The 27,937-nt window shown below is 49.1% G+C and overlaps 1 protein-coding gene and 1 long non-coding RNA gene across 3 annotated transcripts; one reads left to right on the top strand and one right to left on the bottom strand.

Moving 5' to 3' along the window:
* The first annotated feature begins 229 nt into the window (after window positions 1-229).
* TSNAXIP1 (translin associated factor X interacting protein 1) lies at window positions 230-27,937 on the top strand. The gene is given in 17 exon segments (XM_074583415.1): window positions 230-249; window positions 251-286; window positions 4,709-4,799; window positions 6,474-6,577; window positions 8,439-8,562; window positions 9,917-10,010; window positions 14,602-14,798; window positions 17,626-17,761; window positions 18,712-18,881; window positions 19,508-19,667; window positions 19,934-20,064; window positions 21,048-21,176; window positions 22,734-22,895; window positions 24,308-24,417; window positions 25,211-25,334; window positions 25,675-25,781; window positions 26,594-27,937. Coding segments are annotated over 17 exon segments (2,124 nt in total). The 3' UTR covers window positions 26,823-27,937.
* Window positions 2,287-15,920, bottom strand: LOC141742035 (uncharacterized). Of its 2 annotated transcripts, XR_012586577.1 has the most exons (5): window positions 14,871-15,920; window positions 14,587-14,690; window positions 12,352-12,441; window positions 4,691-4,775; window positions 2,287-2,703 (listed from the first exon to the last, which is right to left on the bottom strand). It is a non-coding gene; the product is annotated as an uncharacterized LOC141742035 (long non-coding RNA). The 2 variants fall into 2 exon arrangements; XR_012586576.1 differs by lacking the exons at window positions 2,287-2,703; window positions 4,691-4,775 and adding an exon at window positions 7,964-8,861 and having other exon boundaries at window positions 14,871-15,032.

Here is a 27,937-nt window from a genome sequence, read left to right as displayed (position 1 = left end):
CCGGCCGCCTCCGCGCCGGCTCCGGTGTCGGGCCGCCCCGCCGAGGGGCCGGCCGGTGCCGCTCCGCCGGCCTCGCCCCGGGCCCGGCCGCTCCGCCAGAGCCTGCCTCCCGCCGGGGCGGGGCCGGGCCACGGCGGGGCTGGCGAGCGGCAGCAGGGCGTCAGGCGCTGCTGGGGCAGCTATAGCGGCACGCGAGGGGGTCCTGAGGGGGATAGGGGGGAGCGTCTCCATGGCGACGGGTGTAAACAGCACGGGCCATGGCGGCGCGGCGCGCTCCGCCCGGCGGGTAAGGGCCGGGCCGGGCCGGAGGGATGGAGGGCGGGCAGGGGATACCGGCGTCACCAGCGTCCTATATCGGGGGATACCCGCCACCCGTCCCTTCCCGCGAGGCTGCGGTGCCTCCCCGTCCCTGCCGCCCGCACGGGCTGGAAGGCCGCGGGCGCCATCAGCCCGCCCCGAGCCGGCGTCGGGCCCGAGCAGGGGCGGCGGGAAACGGGTCAGCACCCCCAGCCTGGCTGGAGGCCTCAATAAACTGTGCGGAAGGCTTTCAAGGACTACTCTTGGGACATCGGGACACAGTGTTCCTGTAGCAAGGGCCACACTCCCTCACAGCGGAGCAAGGGACGTGCTGAGTGATTCCTGTGGTATTTGTTTTGCTGTTTTGCTGTTTAGGGTTAGTTTATAGTTTGGAAAGCTGTGCCTCTCCTTACTAGTTGTTTTCCATACCATTCCTTTATCAAAGGATCTGCATCTGCCATCGGTACCTCGTTACAGTTAGTCCGAATAGTTCAGGTATAAAAGCAGAGGGGTCTCCTTTCTTCTCCTTTCCTCGAAGTAAACAGAGCGCACCCTCAGCAAGTTCAATGATGACACAAAACTGGGAGGAGTGGCTGACACACCGGAAGGCTGTGCCGCCATACAGAGAGACCTGGACAGGCCAGAGCGTTGTGCAGAGAGGAACTCAATGAAATTCAACAAGGGCAAGTGTAGGATGCTGTGCCTCAGAAGGAATAACCTCCTGCATTGGTACAGGTTGGGGGTTGACCTGCTAGAGAGCAGCTCTGTGGAGAGAGACCTGGTGACCATGAGGCAGGAATGTGTCCTTGTGGCCAAGAAGGCCAATGGTCTTCTGGGGTGCATTAAAAAGAGCATGGCCAGCAGGTCAAGGGAGGTCATCCTCCCCCTCTGCTCTGCCCTGGTGAGGCCACATCTAGAGTACTGTGTCTAGTGCTGGTGTCCCCAGTTCATGAAAGACAGGGAACTACTGGAGAGAGTCCAGCAGAAGGCTACAAAGATGCTCAGGGGCCTGGAGCACCTCTGTTATGAGAAAAGGCTGAAAGCCCTGGGGCTGTTCAGCCTGGAGAAGAGCAGACTGAGAGGGGATCTCATCAATGCTTATCAATATCTAAAGGGTGGGTGGCAAGGGGATGGGGCCAGACTCTTTCCAGTGGTGCCTGGCAACAGGCACAAACTGGAACACAGGAAGTTCTATTTCAACATGGGGAAAAACTTCTTTCCTGTGAGTGTGGCAGAGCCCTGGCACAGGCTGCCCAGAAAGGGTGTGGAGTCTCCGTCTCTGGAGACTTTCAAAATCCACATGGATTCCTGTCCAACCTGCTCTGGGTGACCCTGCTCTGCCAGGGGGTTGGACTAGATGATCTCTGAAGTTCCCTTCCAACCCCCACCAGTCTGTGATGGTTCCTTCTAGCACACAGGCCTTTACCTGCCTTCTGAGAGCATGGAGCTGCTCCCCAAGGAGGGTGAGATGGCTGCCGAAGGTGGCTGCAGCACAGGCCAGGCCCTGCCCAGCAGCACTTACCTCCAGTCCTAGACAAGGACAAGTGATGGGTTGGGTCCAGAGCGAGCAGCTCAGAGACAGGACTGGAGACAAGGCTCCAGCATAGGCCCAAGACACATCCAGAGAGAGGGCTGAAGATAATTACAACTACAAAGTAACTGAGGCAGGGTGTGAAGGCCCAGGCCTGGGCTTAAGTGGAGCTCCTGGACCAACTGGCAGAGGGTGCACAGGTGAGGGTCTCAGCTGGGGCTGGTTGGGGTAATTAAGGCCCATTGAAGACACTGACATGTCCCTGGGCTGCCTCAAAAGAAAATTCTGGAGAGTTTGTGGCCAAGCCTACTTTTCTCCGTATGTCTTGAGCCTCCCTCCGGCACAGTGAAGACCCAATTTATACCCACAGAAAGGTTTTTATCTTCAGATCTCGGAGTTGTATGATGCAAGTAGTCTAAAAGGATGCTATTGCGTGGAGATATGGAGAGCTCCATTATGGACAGTAATGTCTACATCCATTCAAGAAAATTGACATATAGTAAAAGCAACTTTGATTATATTCAAGTTGTGTGTTTTGCACTCCTGGGAAGTACCTTTCTTCCAAAAAGCAAATTGTCCTTTCTTCAATTTCGCTTGCTTTCACAGTGCTGAAAAAGCCACCGGTTCCAAATCCAGGCTGTCTGTACCACAGCCCAAGTAACAATCACTTTTGCTTGTGGGAAAAGTTGCAGGCACTTCTTTCTTCTTTTTTTTCCATTTAATGTGGTTACCTGGGAACAGGCACCTTTCAATTTCCAAACGTGGGATCTTGTAGTTGGAGACCCTGCTCTTGTCAGGTGTGTGAAAAGCTGCCGTGGCTGGCAGTGTGCTGACTGATGGAGCTGTAAAGACTGACATTATCTTAAGATCTGGTCCTGCAAGAAAAAAAAGAGACATATGCTCTTGGGGGGTGAGTGCACTCAGCCTTTATGAAAGCAAATGGAAGCAGAGAGTGCTCAGTACTTTAAGTATCAAACTGGTTGCAAGTTTAGCTGCAGAAAAGAAGAAGCATTTCTGGATAGCTGGGAACCTTATTTTATTTAAATGCATGAAAAGTGCCCTTTGGATTCTAAAACACGAGTCACTATGTATGTAATGGTCTGTTATATATTGGAGACTTTCCAAACACTCTGCAATTCTGAGCGTAGGCCACTTCATCCCGCTCCTTGCTCCTGGGGTGTCCCTGGCCAGCGCAGTCTGAGCTTCTCAGGCGTGGCTCCCAGTTGCCGTTGCTTTTCCGTCCCTCCCTGTAGCCAGGTGCACAGCACAAGCTTCCCCAGCTTCCTTTGTCCTGCCAGTGGAACCGTGCCATGAAAGCATGTTGCACCAGATACAATCTTCTCTTGTCTATGTCATTGTGCTGATCACTGAGCAAAATCAAAAGATGACGCTGGGTTCATTTTCTGCTGAGGTGATGCCTTAAAGGAGCTTATAAAAAGGTCTGATGAGTAGTGGCAGCAGCAGGAGGTAAACAGTGGGAGGATGCGGCTGGGAGGAGGAGAGGGTTTGGCTTTTCAAGAGCAGTAAGCTGCTAGATCAGCTCATGATGTCTCAGGGAATCTCACCCAAAGGTGTGGTTCCTTGGGTGACCTGACCCAACTGCTCAGGGTTTCCGTCTCCATCCTCACTGCCAGCTGCAGAATCGCTCCCCTGCTGAGGGCTGAATCACAGAATGGGACCTTTGGAGATCATCTAGTTCAACCCCCTGCCAAAGCAGGCTCACCCAGAGCAGGTTGCACAGGAACGCGTCCAGGCGGGTTTGGAATATCTCCGGAGGCGGAGACTCCACAGCCTCTCCGGCTATGTTAACTCGCACGTTATGTTTTCAGTCAGCCTAAACTGAGTAACTGCAGGTTTTTCCTTGAATTAGCAGACAGGTCAGAGAGTTGTCCAGCATACAGTAGAGCTACGCAGCCATCAGGAGCCTGTTGTGGTGGGGGAGAAACAGGACCTTCCCTTTCAGTACTGCTGAGCTGTGACCACATCTCACAGAGCAGCAGCTTGAGGCTGCTGTTTTATACACTGGGGTTGGGGGAGATCCAACAGCCCACCAGATATGATCATCTCCCACCCCAAGGCTGTGCCGGCCCTTGGTGGCCTCCTCTGAAAGCTAGTCCAGCTCACCCTGTGCACGCCTCCACCGGGTGGCTGGAGAGTTAGACCTGCCGAAGGTCTAACAGCTACCTGCCACCCGAGGTGACACCGCGCTGGCCATTGAAGCCGATGCTCGGATATCAAGTGGAGCATGTGGTCACGTTGTGCCAGTGCAGCGTCTGCAAATTCACCATGGGCTCTGGATTGCTTCCCCAGGTCACGGCCAGCCTGATTTTCCCTAAAATACACATGGTTACTTCTTAAAAGGCCTTTCAGCTCTACGTGCCAGTTTCTAGTCTAGGAAAGAAAGTTGGCGGTTATATTTGTTCCGTGGTTTGCTGGTTCTACTGGCTGTCAGGCCATCTGTGCCATGGCATGGCTGCCACCCCAGGAACCTGGCTTTGCAGGCACTTTTGGGACCCAGATGCCAGTTCTTGACCCAGGGGTGACAGGTTTTCCAACGCTGTTTCAAATCTCTCCTCTTCAGAAGACCAGCGTGGCCAGGCTCGCCCAGCCGCAGGGTTCAGCCCGGTTGCTGTTGTTGGGACAGTGAGGAAGGTACCAACTGTTGCGCCAGTTATCAAACAGCGAATCCCGGAGTTGAGCTCTACCACGAATGTTTCCATCGGTCCCTCCCTGCACGTTATCCTATTGCATATTTTCATCCATCAGGCACTTCGTAATTGGCTGTTTACCTTAGAGATATATGAGCCAGGCTCTCCACCTCCACTGTATATTTCGTTAATTCTGTATATTTTGAAAACTTACTTTCTTGTCATTGCACAGGACCGCTCCTGACTCTTCCTCTGGGACTCCAGATTGCCAAACACGTATCAACAGTCTGAAATACATCCTGTCCAAGAAACAGAAGGCTCCGGTGAGTTGAATAATTCCAGTGAAACATCCAAACTTTAGCTAACTTGGTCAACTTTGAATCTTGCTGGAAGCCCAGGGACCATCCCAAACTATTAGGAAGTCAAGCAAGTTCTAGTCTTTTTAATTTTTCTCTAATACCTACAGAGAGAAAATCTATATGTTGCTGCTCACTCTTGAATTTCAGATTCAGATGGCAGCTTTGTGAATTAATTACTGCATTTTTAAGGGTGGAGGAAAGAGGAGAGGAATGTAAATGTTGTTCTTGGCTGCAACTTTTTGAGTGAACATACACGCCAAATACTGAAGCCAGAATTTGACCCATATAGTTAAGAAAAAAAAAAAAAAAGAAACCACACAACCGCATGCTGTTTAATCAGAGGATAAGAGCATCCTACAGGAGCATCTGCTCCCTAGTATTTATCAGTCTTAGTAAATAAAATAAATAAGCATGGGAGAAATCTATATCCAAATTATGAGAAAATAAATTTCAGCAACCTGTACAGCAACAAACTAATGGGAGGTGAAAATCTATTAAAGTCATGCGTTACTTATTTTTGGCCTTTTTCTCATTAGCATTTTGGTTATATTTCAGGAATGTGCCACTTCTCTGACAAGCTCTCTGCTACATTAGCACAGGAACTTAAAGTATTATTTTGTCCCTAGAGCTGAGATATTCTGTAAGCTCTTTCCTCATTGTACAAAAGATTTTTGACTCTCAATAAACTCGAATCTTACTCTTTCTCCAATGTAATTTTCCTGCTCCTTGCACTGAAATTAGGGCATTTAAACTGCTGAGGCTTTATATTTAACTGTTTCAGGGCTTGGTCAGTCTGAAGTTTGGGTTTTAAAAGTCAAACCCTCCTGTTTGCCCATGATTAATAGGGAGGGATTTGTATTGGACAATCGTATACTAATTATTTGGTTGTAATAATGAAGATAAAGTAGAGCGCTCCAGCGTAGCTGGCTTTTTCCCTCCCCCTAAGAAACACTGCGAAAGTTCCAAGATAGAAATGATCAGACTCTTAAAACGAACAACAAGATTTTGCTTTCAGAAGAGCTTGCAGTTTCTGAAGGAAAATTCATTTATCACGTCCTTTTTTTTCCTGTCCCTCAGACCCTCTCTTCATTACGTTCTACACCGATCCAAAGCCAGGTGTTTGGTGTAGGGTCACCAACCTGCATTTGAAACTCATCACCTACCTGCGTCACCACCTTGCTCAGTGTGCCCTCACTGCGGGACACACCCCAGCGCAAAGCTCCCTATTGGAAACAAGACCCAAGCCAAAGCTGTCACTTTGTCTTTCATCTGGATTACTGCCAAATTCTGATTTGTTTGTGCAATGCTTTATTTTCCAGTGGTCCCAGTGTAGACCAAGAAACCATTTTGCACCCAAAGATGTGAGTGCTTTCTCACAATCGTGGGATCTAGGCAGCACGAACAGGAGATTGGTCAGAGGTGTTTAACAAATGGTACTGGTCTGGGAAGATGACTTCCTCAAAGAACAAAAAATGTTTACTTGGTTTTTAGGTGTGGTCAGTCCTGGCTGAGAAGAGTTTCAGGGTATGGCCGTTCTCTTTTGCTGTATTGAGTCTGGATTTGGGCTCTTTGTTGTGAGTTTGTAGTGCTCAGATACAGCAAAGGGATTTATTTTTTTTTTCCTTTCAATCTTTTCAGTTTTCTGCTCGAGGCCACTGGTCCACGTGGCCGGCATTTGGATCCGAGCAGACCATCCTAGGGAATCACAAACCCTGCTGCGCCCCAGAGGAGAGACGGTCTAGGTAAGCTCAGCCTGTACTACTGGTTAAGTCACCAGGATTGCTGGAAGCAGGTTTTGAAAACTTAGACCTTACAGAGCGGAACCTCTTCCAGTGTTAGTGAGACCAATAATGCTGGGTTACCCCAGAAGAGTTCAGCACAACAGAGAAGACATTGTTGGTTCTGACTGGTAGCTCTATAGGAGATGTCAAGTATTTATGTAACAGGAAGTCATGCTTAGTATAAACATTACCATAAAATGGTAATGTTTTTAATGATTCATTGACCAACATCATACAGGATCCTGTCAGAGTGCACCAACAGGCTCTGCAAGCTCTTCTCCACTCCTAGGTGTCACCCAGCAACAGGACAAGGGATAACAGGCACAAACTTGAGCACAGGAAGTTCCACCTCAACATGAGGAGGAACTTCTTTCCTGTGAGGGTGGCAGAGCCCTGGCACAGGCTGCCCAGAGAGGTGGTGGAGTCTCCATCTCTGGAGACATTCCAACCCCGCCTGGACGCGTTCCTGTGCCACCTGCTGTGGGTGACCCTGCTCTGGCAGGGGGCTGGACTGGGTGATCTCCAGAGGTCCCTTCCAACCCCACCATTCTGTGATTCTGTGTTTGGGTGCCTGGTCTCAAGACTGTTTCTGATAAGGCACAGCTGGGTAACCTGGGATCAGGTGCTGGAAGGCGCTGTGTGAGAAAGATGTGAGAAGCCTTCACTCAGGCTTGCTCACCTTCGGTTCTTGCTGGAGCTATGGTGTAGCCAGGTCTATCTTGTACCTCACTGCCCCTGGCCCGCTGACTTGAAATCCCAGCTTGGCATCAGACCTCGTCCATCACCATGGACTTGCCTGACCATCACCAAACTATAGAACCGTAGAATCATCTAGGTTGGAAGGGACCTTTCAGATCATGGAGTCCAACCATCAATCTAACACTCCCAAACCCTCCACTAACCTGTGTCCCTCAGCACCACGTCTACATGTCTTTTAAATACCTCCAGGGATGGCGATTCCACCACTTCCCTGGGCAGCCTGTTCCAGTGTTTGATAACCCTTTTGGTGAATAAATTTTTCCTAGTATCCAATCTAAACCTCCCCTGGTGTAACTTGAGGCCGTTTCCTCTCATCCTATGGATGACCCTGGCTACCATGAAGGGACCCACTCTGCTATTCTTGTTCAAGTCCTGTGGCATTGTGCCCTGCTGGGCAGATCACTGTCCCTGGTTGCCTTGCTGTCACTCTGTGGGGTCCCACCTCCCCTTGAGCCACAGGCACCCAAACTCCCAGGGGTCGGGGAAGAGGTTGCAGAGCCTGTTGGTGCAACTCAGGGCTCTAACAGACTGTAGGACACAGTTGTGGATGATATAATAAGGATAGCTGCACTTTTTAGTTTTAATTTTAGCTTGTTTTAATATGAAATATGCACGATAACATCCAGCAAAGAGACATTTGGGCTAGAAACTCCAGAGGAACCTAGAACCTCAGGAGATGTAGTATGTTGTCAGTTCTCCTTTCAAAATGGCTGTTTTCCTTGGCCTATTTCAAATGAGAGAATTAGTGTGTATTCTTTTCTGCCACAGAGAACCCATTTGCCTGCCTTTTTATGCCAAAAAGCATTAGGAAGTTCTTAAACTGACGAGCAGTAATAGCAGGATGTCTTGAATAGATTCGTGCTCCATTGAGGAATTTTAAATCACCTGTTGTATGCTTTGACAGAATATATATGTAGTCCAGTAAAAAAAAAAAAAATCCTGCTGTGAAGCAATGGACAGTAGGAAGAAAAACAAGATCCTTGAGCTGATTTATTATGAGTTCATTCTTATGTATGAGACACACATAAGTCCACGCATCCATTCTTTTCCCGTGTCTCTGCAGCAATAAACAGGCCCTTCTCACCGTTCCAAAGCCACGATACTTGGAGGAACTGGAGTCCTACTTAAGGAAAGAGCTGCGGTCTCTTGATCTGACTAAAAACAACTCTCAAGAACTGAAGTTACAGGTCTGATACAAGGTTCCCTTGACTCAAAACTACCTGCTGAGATGGATTACTTAAATTGGCCATCCAAAGGAAAAAGGGGATGAGAAGAGCAGGCACCTGTGGGCAGTATTGGATAAGCGGGTTTGCAGCTCACGTTAGCAGAACTTGCACGGAAAGCAATGCATTTGTATGCTGGGTTGTTGTTTGCCTGTTGGGTTTACATGTTGTTGGGTTGTTCACATCTTCTTGCGAACTCCACATCTTCTATAACTCCTTCTGTTTTCAAATCAAAGCCCTAGTCTTCAAAAAGATATGGTAATCTAAAAGGGACGCGAAACAGAATTTAGTCACTAGACGGAAGATTCCTGTGGAAACCCATAGAGCAGCAAGTGTGTAGGTCCCCAAATTTTCACTGCAGAACTTCTAATTTCTGAAGTTAGGTTTCTGCATGCGACAAGAAGGGGCATCTAGCTCTTGTCTGAGCTTAATTGGGATCCCCAAAATTTTTAGTTTCTAATGGGTCTGTTCCTGGGGGGTTTGTTGTGAGCGTTCGAGGACGCACCTCATGGAGACATTGATAACCACCACTAATTTAAAGCACAGATAGAGTAGAAGTGGGTACTCCCATTTTCATAATATCCTGCAATTGGAGCAGACCATGGGAATTTTGGGTTTGATTTTCTCTGCACAAATTAATTCAAATTCCCATTCCCAAAGGAATCCTGTAGTGATGGGGAAAGAAAGTGGTAGATGGAAGTGACTGAAGAGAAACAAAGAGTAACTAATGGCAAGAGAAGACAGAGGTTTCGTAAATGTGTTTCTGCTTTGAAAATATTTTTACTGTATTACATGGCACATTTAATTGTATTTAATAGTGAGAACATTCCTTATTGCTCGTGAAGTCTTCCCGTGGCCCAGACACACCATGGGAATTTAACTGTCCTCTCTGAACAAGTTTTTATTCTGCTGAGGAGGAATTCTGCAGAGAGACTTTCTCTGCTCCACAGAGCTTGCCCTTTAACTTAACAAAATAGGCAACAAGAGCAGCAATACGATCTTGTTACACATCTTTAACATCCCTATTGTTACGTCCGTGAGTTCTCGTCAGCTCCGTCCCAACAGTAGCATATTTTGGAGCCGCTAGAATCTTTGTTTGCTCTCCGTCATGCTGTGGTGGCTATCAATAGGGGAGAGAACTCCTGAGGTATTTGGGATGGCGAGCCAAAGGTAGAGAGACAAGATAAAATGTGGTAGCAGTCTTTTTATACTTATTCTCACTGCCATTACGTGCCATTTGTGTTCGACAAAGCGGCTGTCTCTGAATTCTGAAAAATGTGCCACTGAATGTTTTCTCCAGCTCTCTATCTTCTCTCAGCCCTACAGAGAGATCTTTGAATTCTTCATAGACAACTTCAAGACCTACAAGCCCTTGCTGTCCGCTATAAAGAATGAATATGAAGTCACCTTGGGTAAGCTCTTGGGCTTTGACCTGTGGGGAAAAACCGCTAACGGAGACACGTTCTTACAGAGCTTAGTTATGTTGGGCACATACAGAGGATGAACAGCCTGAACAGACGTCAACTGATAAAACCATCTTTCTGGTCCCTTATCTCTATTTCCTTCATACATAAGATGAAGTTGTTGGAGGCCTTTTTTCCAATTCTATTTTAGATTTTTAGATGTAGATAGAAGATTTTTAGATTATTTTTTTTTAAACCTTCATCACATACGCAGTTCAGGTTTTTCTGGACAACTATGTTTATAGTGGAGTGTATCGTACTGATATTTTTGGATGCACTTGAACTGCTAACTTGAAGCTTGAATTACTCCTGAAGCAAGGCAGGGCAGAGAACCGAACTGGCTGTTCCCTGGCCATTTGCAGTGTGTTTTAAACTTTGCTTGGCGTTCAGATGCCACAGTGATACCAGGACTTTGTAAACAATCACAGAGGGCTAGAAATAGACTGTAACCGGGAGCTCGTTTCACGCTGGGTGCTGAGCAGCTATCAAATGTCAACAGCCTTCCACTAAAACCATCTCTTAGAAGATATATATTGTGTATCCCAGTACCTGTTACTTGGACTACCTAATCACGGTCTCTCATTATTAAAAAAAAAAAAAGTTTCCTTGCACACTATCCTTCAACCAGGTGAATAAGTCAATTTTAATCACTATGTAAAACTATTTTTTTTTTTTAAATCAGTTTCCTTCCATAACTCTTTAGTAGACTTTGCTTCAGGTCCCAGAGAGATTACTGGTGTCCGTGCTGTAGCTAATATTGTACTGCTTTCTGAAGCTTTTGGGTTTTTTTAAGCCTTTATTTACTGACTTCTACATATTCCTTGGGTGTGATATTCCCCTTCTTTTCTTTGAAGCTTCTGGAGACCCAACAAGACATATCTTTTATGATAGCTTTATTTTTGGAAATCAGCGGAATGCCAGTGAACCAATATGCCACGGTAGCAAATGTACTTGAAGCTCTAAGAATATAACAAATGGATATTTTTTTTTATTTTTTTTTTAAATTGGGATTGGGATCCTCCCACCTTTCTGTATATTGAGGACTCATTTTCCTATTTACAGATTTTACCTTGCTGAGGCCTGCATGACTTCCGTCCCCTTTTAGCCAAGGGTATGGGATGGGGTTATCAGTAAGGAATTTCCAGGCCTCCTTCCCCCTGCCTAGCACAGACGTCAGCTTTCCGGCCTGCCCGGGGAAGCAGTGATCTAATCCAGCCGCTCATGGCCACCAAAACAAGGAGGTCCCACGTCCCCAGTCCTGCGGCTGCACTCCCAGTGCTTAGACTGCACCAGCCACTCGCTGCACACCTCTACCAGCTGAGCCAACTCACTCGGCAGGAAAAAGAAAGACCAAGAGCTGCAAAGTTTCCTGTTGGGTTAGTGAGTTGAATTGCTCCAGAAAGCGTCTGTGCTAGGGAAGAGACAAAAGCAAGCCTCTGAGAGCAGAAAGAGTACAAAAGAAAGAGAAAAGGAAGGAGATTTACTGATTTGTAGAACTACACTCCTAATTATTTATCTCTATTCTTAAATTATGTCTGACTGTGCTGAACAAAACCAACTTCTTTAAAATCTGCGAGAGGTGGCCGTTCTGAAATTCTGATGTTAGGAGAGCCCTCCTAGTCTCTCCCTGCAGCGCTTGGAGTCTTAAGGTGCAGTTTTGGAGCTGCTAAATGGAACAGCTTGCTTAGAGAGATGTCTCACCCCTCCACCTAACAAACACACAGCTGTAGCACTTCAGTTCCGTTTGAAACTGAAACTAAACCGCCTTCACACCACAGCGTTGTATTTCTCAGCCAACTGGTTATTATCTTTGTAGTCTGAGTTAGCAGCTTTGTCTTACAGTGGTTTTTCTGCCCTAGTCATATATCCTGTACTAGCTTCGCCTTTATGATATTTAAGGTGCTCACCACGGCACCCGCTGCCGGGGCGGGTTCTCCCCTTAAATCAGCTAGCATTACAACGTGATCCCAGTTCAGTCAGAATAATCTGGTTTAAAAAATAGAAATAATACAAGTATTATTAGATGTTGTCCTAAAACTGTATACTGCTTACGCTGTGTATTTAGCTGCATCGTTGGGGCAGCAGGACATTTGAAGTAGCTCGCACGTGCCTGGCTGAGCACGCGGAGCGAGGAGCTGTAGCTCCTTTGGGTGTTAAGGTTGTGCTGAGCCAACACTGAGGCTTTATGGTGGTGTTTCTGGAGTAAATCCACAGAAACGTGAGGGTACTGAGCAGAATTTGGAAAGCAGCACCATGGAGGGGAAAGCCACCAAATCTCTACAGTCGTTACCTTGATCCGCGATAAAGGTTATGTTGCTGGGAGCTCCTCCAAGACAAAGCCGAATGACAGAGTAGGTCTTCATGGTGATGTTATCCACAGCTGAATCCATAGAATCACAGAATGGTTTGGGTTAGAAGGACCTTAAAGATCATCTCATTCCACCCCCTGCCCTGGGCAGGGACACCTCCCACCAGCCCAGGTTGCTCCAAGCCCCGTCCAGCCTGGCCTTGAACCCCTCCAGGGATGGGGCAGCCACAGCTTCTCTGGGCAACCTGGGCCAGGGGCTCACCACCCTCACAGCAAACAATTTCTGCCTCAGATCTCATCTCAATCTCCCTTGCAGTTTAAACCCATTCCCCCTCGTCCCATGGCTCCCCTCCCTGCTCCAGAGTCCCTCCCCAGCTTTCCTGGAGCCCCTTTAGGGACTGGCAGGGGCTGGAAGGTCTCCCCGGAGCCTTCTCTTCTCCAGGCTGAACGCCCCCAGCTCTCTCAACCTGTCCTCACAGCAGAGGGGCTCCAGCCCTCCCAGCATCTCCAGGGCCTCCTCTAGACCGGCTCCAACAGGTCCACGCCCTTCCTGTGCTGAGGACTCCAAAGCTGAAGAATGCACTTCTTGATAAAATTAATACTCAGGTTGCTATGTCCACAGGGCCTTCACATTCCCTGCGTTGTGGTGCTAAGGCTTCTGGGTCCTTCCAGCAATTCTGTGCGTGCAGTGAGCTGTACCCCAGCCTGAACGCTTTCCAAGTGGGAGAGTGCCTGTCCTTTCTTGGCATGGGGAGGGTTTGGAGAGGTCATCAGATAGCTAATGTTCCCAGATGGCACTGGCCAGTGTCCACACTACAAAATAATCGCTTTGGCAGCCAACAAGTTGTACTCTAACTTCTGACATACTAGGCAGCTACAATTAAAAATACCATTGCACTTAATTTAAAGGGATTTGCTTGTGGTCAGGAGGCAGTTGTGAAACACTGAAACTGCGCCTCAAAACAAGTTTGCTGAAGTTTTAACAAGGTCACACTGAGCAACAAAACAGCACAGCGGCAGAATCCCTGTGCTAGTGTGCTAATTTTTGCCATCTCTTGTCCCAATACAAGAGTCATAGTGAAAGAGTTTTGCAAAACCTTTGGTACAGTTACAGCGTGGGAAGGAAATTCACACCCAAGTATAATAAGAAAAGTAGTTCCTGTTCTTAGCTTTATGTATGCGTTTTAACTTTTAAAATGCAAAGTCTGTTGCATGGTATTTGTACATAAATAGTAACACCAGGTTTTATTGGGGAGGAAAAACCCCTCCAAGTCATATTATGCAGCACCCACCAGCGTTTCTATCCTTCTGTTCAGGAGAGGGAGTGAACATTTTGGATTGGTGAATAACGCAGTTACTCACAAACAAAATGAGCTTGGCTCACAGCTGCCTTTGAATCACACCATATCCTGTCCTCGATCATTTTATTCTCCTGGTGGAATTCCATCTAGTCACAAAAACAAGCCTCCACACCAAGGAGGCGATATCAGGCCAAATTCTACTCTGTAACTGGGATGTGGGACCCAAGGCAAGCACTGTCGCTGTGTTCCTCAGGTAAATAACTTTAAGAAATGTTTTCAAGTCAAGGGGGAAACAGCTGAGAGCGAAAAGCACATGTTAGAGCAGAGAAAGCCAAGAAGAGCACTTGAGTTCTGTACTAGGCGTACTGAAGAGAAAGGCAAAAGAAGAGGGGTCAAGGCGTACCTAAAAGCGGGGAGAGTGGGTAAACAACAAATTTGTATACAAAAGGTTGCACGAGACCATGCGTTTGGAGACAAGAAAGCAGATCGAAGTTCGTGTGCCTTCACAGAAAAGGGTATATATTGCTAATTACCAGCTGTCTTTAGCCCCATATGCTGCCTGTGCTTAAATGGTGACACCTTCCCACACACTGAAACAGGGCAACAGCACTCATTATATCTTATCAAAACCTTAAGTACTCAAGAAAACAAAATAAAATACTGCTCATCCTTTGTTTTCAAAACCATGGCATGAGCTGAAATCAGAAGTCCTTCTGTAACAATCCCTGGGACGTCCGTATGCACAGCTGGATAAACAGTGGGATATAATCCCCAAAGATACCGCTCCCAGTCCTTCGACACTCACCGGGCCGAGCAGTAAGAGCTCCACGTTCAGTCCCGCTTCCCCCAGCACTGATTTGGGGTTGAATACCCAACAGCCCCCCTGAGTAACATTCAGCCCGTTGTGAGAACTCACCTCTGCTTTCTTTAGCTCATCAGAAGAAGACAATTCGTGCCCTAGAGCCCCTGAAGGCTATGGTCACGACCGTGTCTGATGAGTGCACCCAGCGGATACTGGCACTGCAGGAAAAGGAGAAAGATGAGATACATATGTTAAAACAAGAGAAACAACGTTTGTTAAAGTTCATTGACGACATGAAGGAAGAAAAGAGTTCTCTTCAGGCTCAGGTAAATTAGACAATGGTGAGACAAATGCTTCCCAGCTTCAGCTGGATGCATTTCATACCTCTGATCTCTTACCTGCCAGGCTCTCATCCTTCGGTGCCAGCAGAAGTTCTGGAGCCAGCACTGAACATCTGGCACGGTAGCGATGCTGGATCTTGGCCAGCTCCAGAGAATACCCTGTTCCCTTGGGACAGGCTGCCCTGCCAGAAGCCTTCACTTGTATCTCCCGTCCTGTCTGGCTTTTGCACAGTCACACTTGACGGGGGGGAGGAAATCACGGGATGGTTCGGGTTGGAAAGGACCTTAAAGCCCACCCAGTGCCACCCCCTGCCCTGGGCAGGGACACCTCCCACCAGCCCAGGTTGCTCCAAGCCCCGTCCAGCCTGGCCTTGAACCCCTCCACGGATGGGGCAGCCACAGCTTCTCTGGGCAACCTGGGCCAGGGGCTCACCACCCTCACAGCAAACAATTTCTTCCCAATATCCAATCTAAATCTCCCCTCTTCCAGTTTGAGGCCGTTACCCCATGTCCTATTATAACATTCCCTGATAAAGAGTCCCTTCCCCATCCTTCCTATAGGCCCCCTTTAGGGACTGGAAGGCCACTTCTGATACTAAATTTTTAAATATAAAAGAACATAGCCTCTTTTACAACATCGTACCCTTATCATCTTTAAATCTGTCTCATTCGTCTTACTGCTCGTGGAGTCACTTTGGTATCTATACAGATTAGTTAAGTCTTTCCAATTAAAATTACCGCTTTATACAGTTCTGGAACAGTTTCAGCTACTTCAGGCTGGAATGATACTGCTGTTGGGGAGCAACAAGAGCAAGGCTGGCACATGAGGAAGGAGCTGAGGGTGACTGCAGGACAGTCAGAGCCCCACCGGCCAGGGCGTGGTCTCACAAGGTGCTGGTAGCAGCCATCCTCAGCAGTTCTAGATGAGGAGTTAAGCTCAGGGTCCATCCATGGGTGGGGGGAGGAAGCAAGCACTCAGGAGCAGCGGGAGACAGGGCCAGAGTCAGGACTGGGGACAAAACTGCAAGGGACGTCCAACGGGGCCTATCCAGGAGAAGAGTCCAAGGTCCAGTTAAGGTCCAGAGGCAGGACTGGAGGCAGATACACCTACAACATAAATCAACAAAGCCCAAAAGCCTTGGCCTGAGTTTAAAGAGAGCTTCTCAGCTGTGGGCAGACGGTGCATGCGTAGAGGGTCCAGCTGAGTCCGATCAGGACAATTAAGGTTCTTGGGGCCCTGATAGCTACTGTAGCTAATTCAGGAAGTATCAAAGAAGTGTTAGTTGGAACATCTAGAGTCTCCAGCCCAGCCGCCCACATGAAGCGGAACTATCGTCTGCGTTATATCAGATCAGCCATGAGCTTGTCTGGCTTGAGGTTTGAGATCCACCCAGGATAGCGATCCTCCACCTGCCTGGGCAGCCTGTTCCGGGGTTGTACCATCCTCCTGGTGAAAAATGAGCAGGAGGAAGAAATAAATTGTCCTTATCACACAGCAATTCTGCTGTAGTCAGAGGTGTGATAACAACAGCATGAAGAACTCCACCTGAACTTGCTTTCACCCCCTAATTTAAGTACTAGGTTTAAGTGATAAAGGTGAAGAACATGTTTCTGGACAGACTATGTAGGCTCCTTATTCATCTAGCTCGCACTTGGCAAACCTTAGAGGTTTCAGTTTCACTAGCAAGATCAAAATGCTCATAAATATTTCTTCCATTTGCAGTCCTAGAACTAGCCAGTTCCACTGGCTGCTATTCACAGGCCTCCGTGCCTCATAGAGAACCTTCTCTGAAAGGAGCAACCAAGAATTTACGCAAAGTTTTACTTGCCGTACCTAAGAATAGAGCCCAGAATCCAAATTCCAGTATGGGCTATTTAAGTTTTGCACTGTGGGTAAGAGAAGTTGAGAAAAATAATTCGGCTCAAACCAGAAATCCATTTTTTGAGGCAGCATTCAAATATTCTAACTAGGGCACAGTTAGTTATTCAAAAATTTCTTGGAAAGATCCATCCAAGCTGCTGACTTGCCTGGTGGTGGCAGCACGGTTGTGGCTGTGGTGGTGTAGGGACACAGGCATTCCTACTGAGGGCTTGCATTTTTATGAGACTAACAGAATTCTCATCAGAATCGGAACAGTCAGAGTCCCCCAAGGCGCCAGTCGTCTTCTGAGCAACAAGTGAAAACCATGCTGATTCATTCCCTCTCCAGCACATCAGGCAGGTGTCAGGATGTGACCATGTAACGAAACGCACATCGCGGCAATAAGCTCTAGTTTTACACATAATCCCAGATTTCTGACAGTTTGCAACTCATTTAAAATGCGATTAAAATTAAAAATTGCACCCCAAAAAAAAATAATGAAAAATACAGCACAATCCCATGTTTCCATCCAAGATACATTTCTGTCACCAGTTCCAGTGGAGTAAATTGGTAGAAGTAGCAGCTTTTGTCTCCCATGTGACCAGCAACAGGGACAGAAGTTGCTGGAAGGTTTTCTAGAGATGAGCTTACAACAGAGAAATGGTGTTACTCGGATGATGAAATGTTTATAATTCACTCTCTAGAAGGCTGAACACTCAGATGGAGCACGCTTTCGCACACTGTATCGGCATTTGAACTCTTCTGTCATATTTCCATCCAGTCCATCCTTTTCTACGCTGTCCTCTCTTGCCCACTTCTCCTCCTCCAGTTTTTCCACATTTTGCTTCTGTTATCCCACTCTTTCTCCTTACTTTCTGCTCTAGACCCACCAAACCAGACCAAGAGTTCCCACTGATGCTCCTCATCAGTTTGAGCCCCTCTTTCCTGCAGGTGGAGCACCTGCAGACAAGCGTCACTGAGGAGTACGCTCGCTATCTCAATGAGCACGGTGCCCGCAAACTGCTTCTAGCAAAACTGAATGATATGCACAATGAACGGCTGGAGATGACGCGGCGCCAAGCCCAAGGTAGAGAGAGGGGGGTCTCTGTGAGAACCTGTCCTGCGCAGACACCCAAATGCATGCACCTGGGTGCGGCATTGCAGGAAAAAATTCAGAGTATCTCTGAAATACCTTCATAGAATTGCCCAGGTTGGAAGGGACCTTTCAGATCATCAAGTCCAACCATCAACCCAATGCTGACAAAAACTAAACCATATCTCTAAGCACTATGTCTACCCGTCTTTTAAATACCTCCAGGGATGGATATGCTTTGATTCTTGAAAGAAGTGAGACAAATTCATGGGCCAAAAGGCCATAAATGGAGAGGAAAGGGAATAGGCAGGGAGGTACCTACTAGTTTGATCTGATTCGCTACGTCATTGCTGCATTCTTGTGTGCTCTTGCTTAGCACAACAGGTCAACTGAAGGCAGGAGCTCCCCAGTGCAAATGTTCCTTATGGTTTTAGACTCCAGTGCCAACGGTCTGTGTCTCTTACCCAGCCACTGCTGCCAGGTTGGTGCCTGTCCACAAGGATGGGCAAAACTGCTGAAATTCAGGTGTCACAAATACCTGGCACAGCAGTTACTCGTGGTGGCAGGGACCCTTTCAGTACCTGATCTCTGTTGATCCACAGTCAGGTTGCAGGCGCCCGTTGTGCTACTGCTTCTTCCTCGCTGGCTGTAGCCTTTGCAACCCGCCTAAGGCTCTCCCCGCCTGCAATCCCTTCTGTTAATCAAAACCAAGCCCAAGCCTTTGCATACGTACGTGTGCACGGGAGAGGCGGCGAGATGGTGGCTGGGGATGTGAACACTGCAGTGCACTCCTGGGCTTGTAGTTCTTTACTAATAACACAGTCTACACCCAATTCAGCTCTTGCTGATGCTCCGTAGGGTTATGTGGTCTAAAACCTTAATAGAGGATTTAGAAAACTGCAATTTTGCTGTCATGAGCTTTCATCGATGGCTGTTGTTTAAAGACGTCAAGGGCGAAGATGCGGTGAAGTTAACTTTGGCATTAAAGGTAGCTCGGCAGGACCTCACAAAAGCCCAGGTGAAGCTGAACGCAATGATGGCGGACTACGGAGATGTTGTGCCCAGGAGAGATTTTGAATCACTGGAGAAAAAATACTCTGACGTACTTCAGGAGGTGAGCTTAAGCTCCTCATTTACATAAATACAAACGTAACGTGATGCTTCAGTAGTCAGGCTGGGATAGGGACTCAGTAAACCTAGAGCTCATGTAAGGGCATTTCTTTCTTCCTTGTATGTGAAATATATGAAAAGCCACTGCCCCAGAAGCTCCTTATCTATTGGAATCTCAGACTCTCAGCACACTCAAAATCAGTATACCAGCACAAATATCAGCTTTAATGGAGTTAACTCAGTTAACCATAAAAGCAATCATGGCCCGCAGACCACCAAGAGCCCACAGATTACAGCTTGAGAGCCACTGTCCGAGATCATCGCATATATAAAACAAACGAACTAGGTTCACCTCACATACATCACACACTTTCGTCTGAACCACAGCTAACAAACTACCACTGAGCTACTTATGCTTATCTGTACGGTTGGGCTTTTGCCTTTTCCAGTAGCGTTAAATGGCTTTAGCCTACTGGAACTCCGAGGTCATCCAACCCAGCTTGTGGGGCTGTCCCTGCCCCATAAGTCTATGGGGCTACTACACTGACTGCTCACCTGAGCTGCCTGACAGCAACAGAAAATGTGTTTCTCCGGTTGGTTTGTTACAATCCTCCTTCCTGTACCCTTTAGATGAAGGCTCTGCGGGAAGGTTTTGATCAACTCCGTAAGGAATACGAAACACTGCTGGAAATCCACAGAGAGACTGCGCAAGAGCGAGACAACTTCTGCGCCCAGCTCCAGCGAGTGCAGCAGAACCGCACACCCCGGCCAAACTGGGCAAAGTGTTCAGGTGCCAAACGTATTCAGTAGCGGTTTGCTTAAGGCAGCTCATCTTTAAACGCTTTGCTACGCCGCATCTCTCACCTGCGGCACCCCGTTTTCTCCTGGACTTTTAGGCAGAGGGAGGACCTTGGGGGGTATTCCATTTTGCCTTAGACATCTTAGGAGACAAATTAGATCTGTATCATGAGGCGCCTTGTGGGATTCACACAACACCAGTACGTGTGGCTGCATTCTCCTCTTCCAGCAGCTCCGTCTCTTTTTTTGCCATTGCAGAGGTGATTCCTGGTGGAGCTGAGCGGTGGGACTGCCTGGCTGAGGGGAAGACCAGCGAGGAGCTAGTGGATGTGCTCCTGGAAGAAATAGGAACAGGAGCGCTGAGAGAGATAAATGTCTTCCCTGGATGGGTACGCGCAAGCTTTCTGCCCTGCTTGTTTCCACTGAGATTAACTGGTAATAAATACCCATTAGGAAGGTGGGAGAATCACTTTCATGGCTGGTGCCGTCAATATTCACCCCTTCCCGTTAGTAACCACCGGCAACTTTAAAGCTAGGAAAACTCAGGTGCAATAGAAAAGCTGAAACCGCGAGCGAGCGCAGTGGAGACGGGGCCGGAGCAGCCACACTTTACAATGGTGCCACGGGAATCGCGGCTGGAGCCCTCTAATGCTGCACCGTACGGCTGAGGCGAATGACCAGCTTCCTGCTGCTGATAAACCGTGTCCTTCTCCCCCGTCCCTACCCCCCGGCACTGCCTGCAGCCACGGGCAAGTATTCAGCAGAGCAGTATTTGTTTTTCCCCAGGTTAGTTCTCTGCTGATGAGACGAACTCAGACAAAGCACTAGCATGACCAAGAGTAAGTAGCATGACCGCGGAGCAGGGGATGACTCCTCTGCGTGGCATCAGGAAGTTAATTCGACTGGCGCCGTCCCATCACGCCGCACCCCAGCACGTGGTGGGGGGAACCAGGAAAGGATACAGGGACGAGGAAACATTGCAAGGATTCTTCACATCATACCAAGCATAGTTGTATCCAAAGGTTTTCTCAGGGACAGAGTAGCCTTTCTTTGGTCCTTTAACATCTCTTCCTCAGCCTTTCCAGAAACTTGAACGGGTGTCCCTGCTATTGCTGGAAGATATTTCCAAGGAATATCTTTCCTCTTCTATTTTTGCTGGCCATAACCTCTCACACAGTCCCATTTTGTCCACCCTGGAGCACTTGAGACACACTGTGGAGATGCTCACAGATGTATTTTATAGTACTGGGAACGAGACCCACACAAATGACCCAGTTTAATGGCTTTAGATGCTGACAACAAGGCCTTGGCGCTGCACCACTGCCAGTGAGGCGAATGCCTTACCTATATCTGTTTCTTTTCCATTACTTAGGGCAAAGGTGACAAGGTTCCTGTGTACCTGCGCCATGAAGGTGAAGTCAAGAACAAAAAGCTGACTAAGAAGGACGTGGTCAACACCCTAAAGGATGTCTGGAAGGAGAAAATTGCACTAGAACAGCAGGTTTGTCCCATTTTCCTTCTCCACAAACAGCATTTGCTATGACAGTCAGTCCAGCTTGGGAAGCCAGGGTCTCGCCCGCGTCCTGCCAAGTGTTTCATCTGGATTGAGCTGCACGAAACACTGTAAGAACAAACTGGCAGTAACCCTGCACCTGGCAGGGCTCCCCAGGGGTCTGACTCAGGAATTGGGACAGTGTCACGTGGAGAACTGGAGTAGCTCCATCCGAGGCCGAAGAAGAGGCTTCTCCTGCAGCTCCTGCTCCCGGGACCCCTGGGTGTTCACGGAGCAGCTGATGCCCCCCGACCACTGTGAATCCAGAGGCGTTCAGGAAACCGGGAGTCAGCACCCCTCACTTTGATGCCCAGGGCTGTAAACTGCAGTGGTCCAGCGTTGCAAGAGCATCTGAGCTGTCAACGAAGACTCCTCCCCAAGACAGCGTGACCAGGGAGGAACCGCTGCGGTTACCCTGAGCTAAACCCTGTAGACCTTCGCTACACGCCTGCTGCTATCCCGGCGTGCAACGGTGCTCTGTAGACCGGCAGGCCATCAGAACCCGCAGCGTCTGTTCTTTGGTGGTAGAAACCTTGGTGACATCTGTGCAGCCAAAAGCAAGGCCAGGGTTTTAGTGCTGGGTTGATGTTAACCCTTGTCAACCCGTTGTTAAGCTCCACAGTGTTTGTGCCTGTGCGAGAGAGGAACGGGTGTCACTGCAGGAAAAATGAGGATCGGGGGCAAAAAACCAGTTTATATTGATAAATGGATAAATATAGAAATGCTTTGGTTTTGTTACATAAATCCTAAAGAATTTCCCCTTCTTTGTCCGAAATGGGTTGGGAGTGACAGCTGGAGGCCAGAGGGGTGAGGTGTGTGTCATCTGCCAAGGCAGACGTTATGGGTTGTCTGTCTGGGATGATACAAGACAATCCAAGAGAATAAAAGCCGCTGTTTAATTCTTCCTATGTTAGGGACAAGTATGCTACCATGTCCCCAGATGCTGGGCAAGCCCCATTACTCTGCCTCAGCCATAGGAGAGCAACCTCAAGAGAGGCAGAGTCGCTTTACAGATTTCTTCTCTTGGGCTAGAAGCCCAGAAACATCTCCGAGATCAGCCCGAAATGGCTTAATGTTTTCTATGGCAGCTGTCTGTACGTACAGCTTGGTTTCCTGGGCAAAGAGGGTTGCTGCAGCCACTGCCTGGCTCCGCTTTCCTCCAGTAACTGCTTCCATTTCTCAACCCACGAGCCAAGCTCAGCTAAATGCGACAGAAGGGTAGTGCCTCGCCGGCAGCAAGTTCCAAGAGATTTTACAAAAATAGGTAGGAGAAGAGAGACTTGATCAGTGGTCTCGGCAATAGAAGAGCTTCATTGTAAACTTACCCACATTTAGAGAACAAAGCTGGGAGAAACATTTTGAATGCTCTAATAAAAGACTCCAGCCAGCACTAGCACTGTGCGAGATCCCCGAAAGACAGACATCTGTACACAAACAGCTAGAATCAAATGGGCAGATTTGATGTAGTTCTGCTGCTGATGGGAGTTGCTCACTTGTTATCCGCAGACGGGGGAGCGATGCAGTCTTCCCGAGTTCTTTCTCAGCTACCTCCAGAAGAAGTATGGAGATGCCGCTGCCATGGAATGGTCTTACACCCTCTATGAGAACATGCGGCTCTGTCGATCGAACCACGTCCTGAGCTCATTCTATGACGTACTCACCGGGAAGGTAGGCAGCCCACAACTCAATGCCGCGCCTCTGCCCGCACACCCCTGGTGTGACAGGCTGCAGGCAAGCCAAGCGTTCCTCTGCAGAGCAGCTTCACCTCCCATCCTCCCCCGGGAAGCTGCACCTTCTCATGAGAATAACAGTAAACACTGACACTAGAGAAGGGAATCTTGTCTGCGAGACATGGCACGCTCTTACTGCTCCCAACAGAGCTTCTAGAAGATCCCATTTCTCCCAAACAGTTTGGTCACATCGTATGTGGTCTCTCTGACGAGACGCTTCTATTTGCCATTCTTACATAAAACCATAGAATGGTTTGGGTTGGAAGGACCTTAAAGATCATCTCATTCCACCCCCCTGCCCTGGGCAGGGACACCTCCCACCAGCCCAGGTTGCTCCAAGCCCCGTCCAGCCTGGCCTTGAACCCCTCCAGGGATGGGGCAGCCACAGCTTCTCTGGGCAACCTGGGCCAGGGGCTCACCACCCTCACAGCAAACAATTTCTTCCCAATATCTCACCTAAATCTCCCCTCTTGCAGTTTAAACCCGCTCCCCCTCATCCTGTGTCTCCCCTCCCTGATCCAGAGTCCCTCCCCAGCTTTCCTGGAGCCCCTTTAGGGACTGGAAGGGGCTCCAAGGTCTCCCCGGAGCCTTCTCTTCTCCAGGCTGAACCCCCCCAGCTCTCTCAGCCTGTCCTCCCAGCAGAGGGGCTCCAGCCCTCCCAGCATCTCCGGGGCCTCCTCTGGCCCTGCTCCAACACACACACCTCACTCTCTCAGTAGGTCTTTCCCGACTCATGATCTGTCCCTGTGCAGTTCGTGAAGATCGGGACACAGTCTCTGCCCTGCAGCAGGCCCTGGCAGCCTCGTTCCCTGCTCCCCGGCACCATGTCAGAGCTGCAGAACATCAGCTACATCGCCACGTCGTTCCATCTCCTGCAAAACAAAGACATGTAGCTCCCCCCCAGGCCCCCTTATACTCGCCCCACTGACGTCTTGCTTGGAATGGGAAAGTGTCTGGGGACTAAGTCCAACCATCCAGGCGGGGAAGCCACTGCTGTTCTGGGAGACGCAGGGTGTGCGTCTGCACCCGAGGGTTTGACAGCCATCCCCGATGTGTTGGGGTGGGCCTCCGTGCAGACCCCGACACATCACCGCAGCCGTTCTCACCGTCTGCCCTCAGCTCCTGCACGTGGCAGCACAAAAACTGCTCTGCAGCAAGTTGTTCAACAAGAAGCCGCTGTGAACAGCCACCGTGTTGCTTGCTTAATTGTTTGTAAATCCCTAAAAGCTGCTCAGGTTAAAGTTGCTTTAGAAGGGAGCACAGTCCTTTTGCAGTTTTGCCTCCCTCTTGAAGGTTGTCCAAGGGACAGATGGGGCAGTTACTGACCCGTGAACCTTCCCTGCTCCACAGGTAGATGAAGAGCACTACCGCGGCCAGAATCAGCTGATTTCTCACCTGCAAAAGGAGCTGGCTGCCCGCGACAGCTCGAACAGTGGATCCCTGACCAGCCAGCAGTTCAGGCAAGAGGCCGACTGCTGCCCACCGGGCTCTGCCCACAGCTGGCACATGTCGGGTGTTGGGATAAGCCTCTTTGCTTATCTGCCAGCGCAGCCAGGGGAAGAGGCTTTTCTTTCCTTTAAATTCCCATGTGGACAGCTGTAGCGAGTCTAAACTTGTTAACCACTGTATGAGGTTTAGAATAATGTCAGTGCTGCAGGTTTTCAGCAGTGCTGGGGAGCCCGAGAGCAGGCATGGGCTGCTTCACACATGCTCGGGGACAGGCTGGCAGCCTCCGCACCCTGCCCTGCTCCCTGGTGGTGGGGGGGGAACGACACACAGGACCCTCCACACAGCTCCCGTGAGCTCCTGTGACAGCTCACAAAGCATTTCTGTGAATTTTGCTACAGGTGCAACCTCGGTCAGTCTTCTCCCAGTCAATCAAGCAGCCGGGCCGCTTTAAGCGCAACTCTATAAATACAGCATTTCTTTGGGCCACGGCACGGAAGAGAAGCACCAGCCACTTCCAGCACTTGGCTGGGAACCAACGTGGGCTACCAGCCACGATTGCATTCAGAGTTTCCCACGTGGCTCAGCAGCCAACGCTCACCCGAGTCCTAAGCTCTGCTGAAAGCTCTGCCCTTGTTTTGGTGTCTGAAGGTGCGTGTGCTTCTCCAAAACACGCTTCCTAGGAAAGCAATGAATTTTTGAAGATCTGGCTCACGAAATACACGCACGCTCTAGTAGCCTAAGATGTTAAGTGCCCGTACTGTAACGGCATACGCACATCTGCCCGCATCGCCTGTCTCCATACAGCACGGCTGTGAGAGAAGCTTTTCCCCTGAAAAGGAAAGAGTCAATCCAAGAACTCGTCGACGCGAGCAGGTACAGGCTGGACGGCACTGAAGACCTCATCAACTACATATCCTTATTCAAAGAAGTAAGCTGATGTTACATACGTTTTCCTTTCGATTCAGATTAAGCCTAATTGAGGGCTTAAATCAGTTTTGTCAGACTAACGAGGTTTACCAGACTAACAAAGTTGCTGTGCCCGCCACAAGCTCTAACATCCGAAGGCCGTCTGCAGACAACGGCAACACAATCTTGTGCCTTTTCCGTCATAGGGGTTTTGCCGTATTTTTTTCCCCTCTTTATTTCCACTTTTCACAGGGAAATGCCATTTCTAGGGGAGCTGAGTTATTTTAACACACACTGGGGGGGTACCTCCTATGGGAACCGGAACACACGCTCAGTGCTAACGCGCCTGTAATTTCTTGCAGGATGAGGAAGGGAACGCGGCACCTTTCATCGCAAAGCTCAGGAGCCAGTACGTCCGGGAGAAGCAGGAATACCTGAGGCAGCTGAAGAACAAGCTGGGAGATTTAACGTAAGTCTGGAGGGGAAGGGGTCCATGGGGACAGTAGATCAGGGCGGCGCAGGCAGAGGGAACCCCGCTGCGGACGCGGGAGTGCACGGCCGGGACAGGCCCCCCCACTGCGCTACAGAGCGCCCCAGCTGTGAATATTGCAGTAAAACCAAAATCTGGCTGAGCCCTGCTCTACAAAACTCTGCACAGCATCACTTCCCCACCCAAAGGGCCTGGATGCAGCAGGCAGCGAGTGGAGAAGATCGGTTGTACCAGTGATCCCCTTCGGTACCCGAAGTCTCATGTCTCAACACTCCTCAGCTTCCCAAAACCAGCAGCAAAATCCTGCGTATCCTCAGAGGCTGGTTCTGAGGAGGGGGAAGAGCAAACAGGACCGACAACTGCAGATTTAAAGAAATAATTCCACCTCAAAACAAGAGGCAGTTACTGCACAGGGAAAAAAAAGTCTCGTGCCGGGCACCGAGCACGGAGAACATCACTGAAGGTGGGGAGATGCCCACAAAGTTCTGTCCAACGCGGACACTGAATTAGCAAGTTAGTTCTGTGACAAAGGATATCACAGCGCAAGACAGAGCAAAATTGAGGTCTTCTCACATTCCCTAACTTCTGCTCAGTTTCCAATTTAGTACTTGGCAGTCTTTCTTGCACACGTATTTACTAAACAAAGGGATACTAGTGGAGCCAGAGATAACAATATTGAAAGTCATCTCCGCTCCGCATTTCGAGCAGCGTGGATTCTCACTGGGGCACAAAGAAGTAAGCGTTCCTTTCACAAACCACAACACAGCAGTGACCCGGTTGTTTTTGAACAGAGAGGTGAAGGCAGATGATCTGAAGGCCGCCTTCTGCTCCATCGATCCCAACATTGATGGTCAGACGCTGGATACCTACGTTGGCCTGGCTTCCCAGGCGGGAAGAGAAGAGCCGGACCGAGAAGCCGTGCCTGTAGGAACGGTGCTGGAGAGACTGCTCACCGGAGACGTGAGACGAGTAGGGCCCTCCCCCGTGGAGGGAAGCACAGCAGGCTTTGAAGGAGAGTAAGCAGACTTCCCGTATTAAGAATAAATGGACCGTTTGGTCTACAGGTTTTGATACCTGTAGGAGTCACAGTTACCACGCGAAACGCTCCTTGAAGTGGTGGAATCATCATCCCTGGAGGTATTTAAAAGCCGGGCAGACGTGGTGCTTAGCGATATGGTTTAGTGATGGTTTTTGTCAGCGTTAGGTTGACGGTTGGACTCGATGATCTGAAAGGTCCCTTCCAACCTGGGCAATTCCATGATTCCCATGCATCCAGAGACATACCTGGTAACTAACAGCTGAGAGGACAGGCTGGCTCGAGCTATCAGAAGCACCTCCAGCTTAGCAGCAAAGCACTCCAATAGAGTTTTGCAGGCTCTGCAGCGTCATTTCAGCTCAGCGAGACTTGCCATGGGAGGTTTCCTGATCCCCAAAACAGAGGCTTCACACCCCCAGGGCGCTGGGGCACCGCAGGGTGTCAGGCTCTCTGCTGGGTTACAAAACAATGCTCCAGCAGCCGTTACTAGAACCTGAGAAGCCGCCATCAAATACCAAGCTGCAATGCGGCTGCTTTAGTCCTTTGGCCTTGTGGTCCCTTGGCTCAAAGAGGGTTTCAAGGACACACCTGATTTGGAAAATCAGGTGCCATCATCACAGTCAGGGCGCACGTGGAAGGCGAGTTCAGCTCACACCAGGTTGGTGATCATGTCTGTCCCCAAGGAGGCTTGGTGTAGATGCTGTTGTCCAGTACGATGTCACTTGGAGAGAAACTCAAGTGTTGCCCCGCATTTAACCAAACGCTGAGCTGCAAAAGCGATCTACACACAGGAACACCCACATCTGGCCCTTGCTTCAAGGAAAACACCATATGCATCTTGGTAACTGCCTTTCCAACCACTGGCATCAATTAATCTTTCCTGTTCGTTAGTGTCCTCTCTATCCAGCACATCACCCTTCTCCAGGGAGGGGAATAAGACTTCTTGAAACAGAAAACCTGTAGGAAAACAGCTCTGCTGTGGTTGTGCCTCAGTTGCCCAATAAGTGGAGCAACCCCAAGAAGCAAAACCCGTTCTTTTTCTCCTAACGTAGTTTGAAAAGTAGGAAGAGGAAAGACGAAATCAGAAGGCATCTTCCTT

This window comes from Larus michahellis, chromosome 4, assembly GCF_964199755.1.
Source record: "Larus michahellis chromosome 4, bLarMic1.1, whole genome shotgun sequence".
In the NCBI taxonomy this organism is placed as follows: domain Eukaryota; kingdom Metazoa; phylum Chordata; class Aves; order Charadriiformes; family Laridae; genus Larus; species Larus michahellis.
This window is presented reverse-complemented; position numbering and strand designations above follow the sequence as displayed.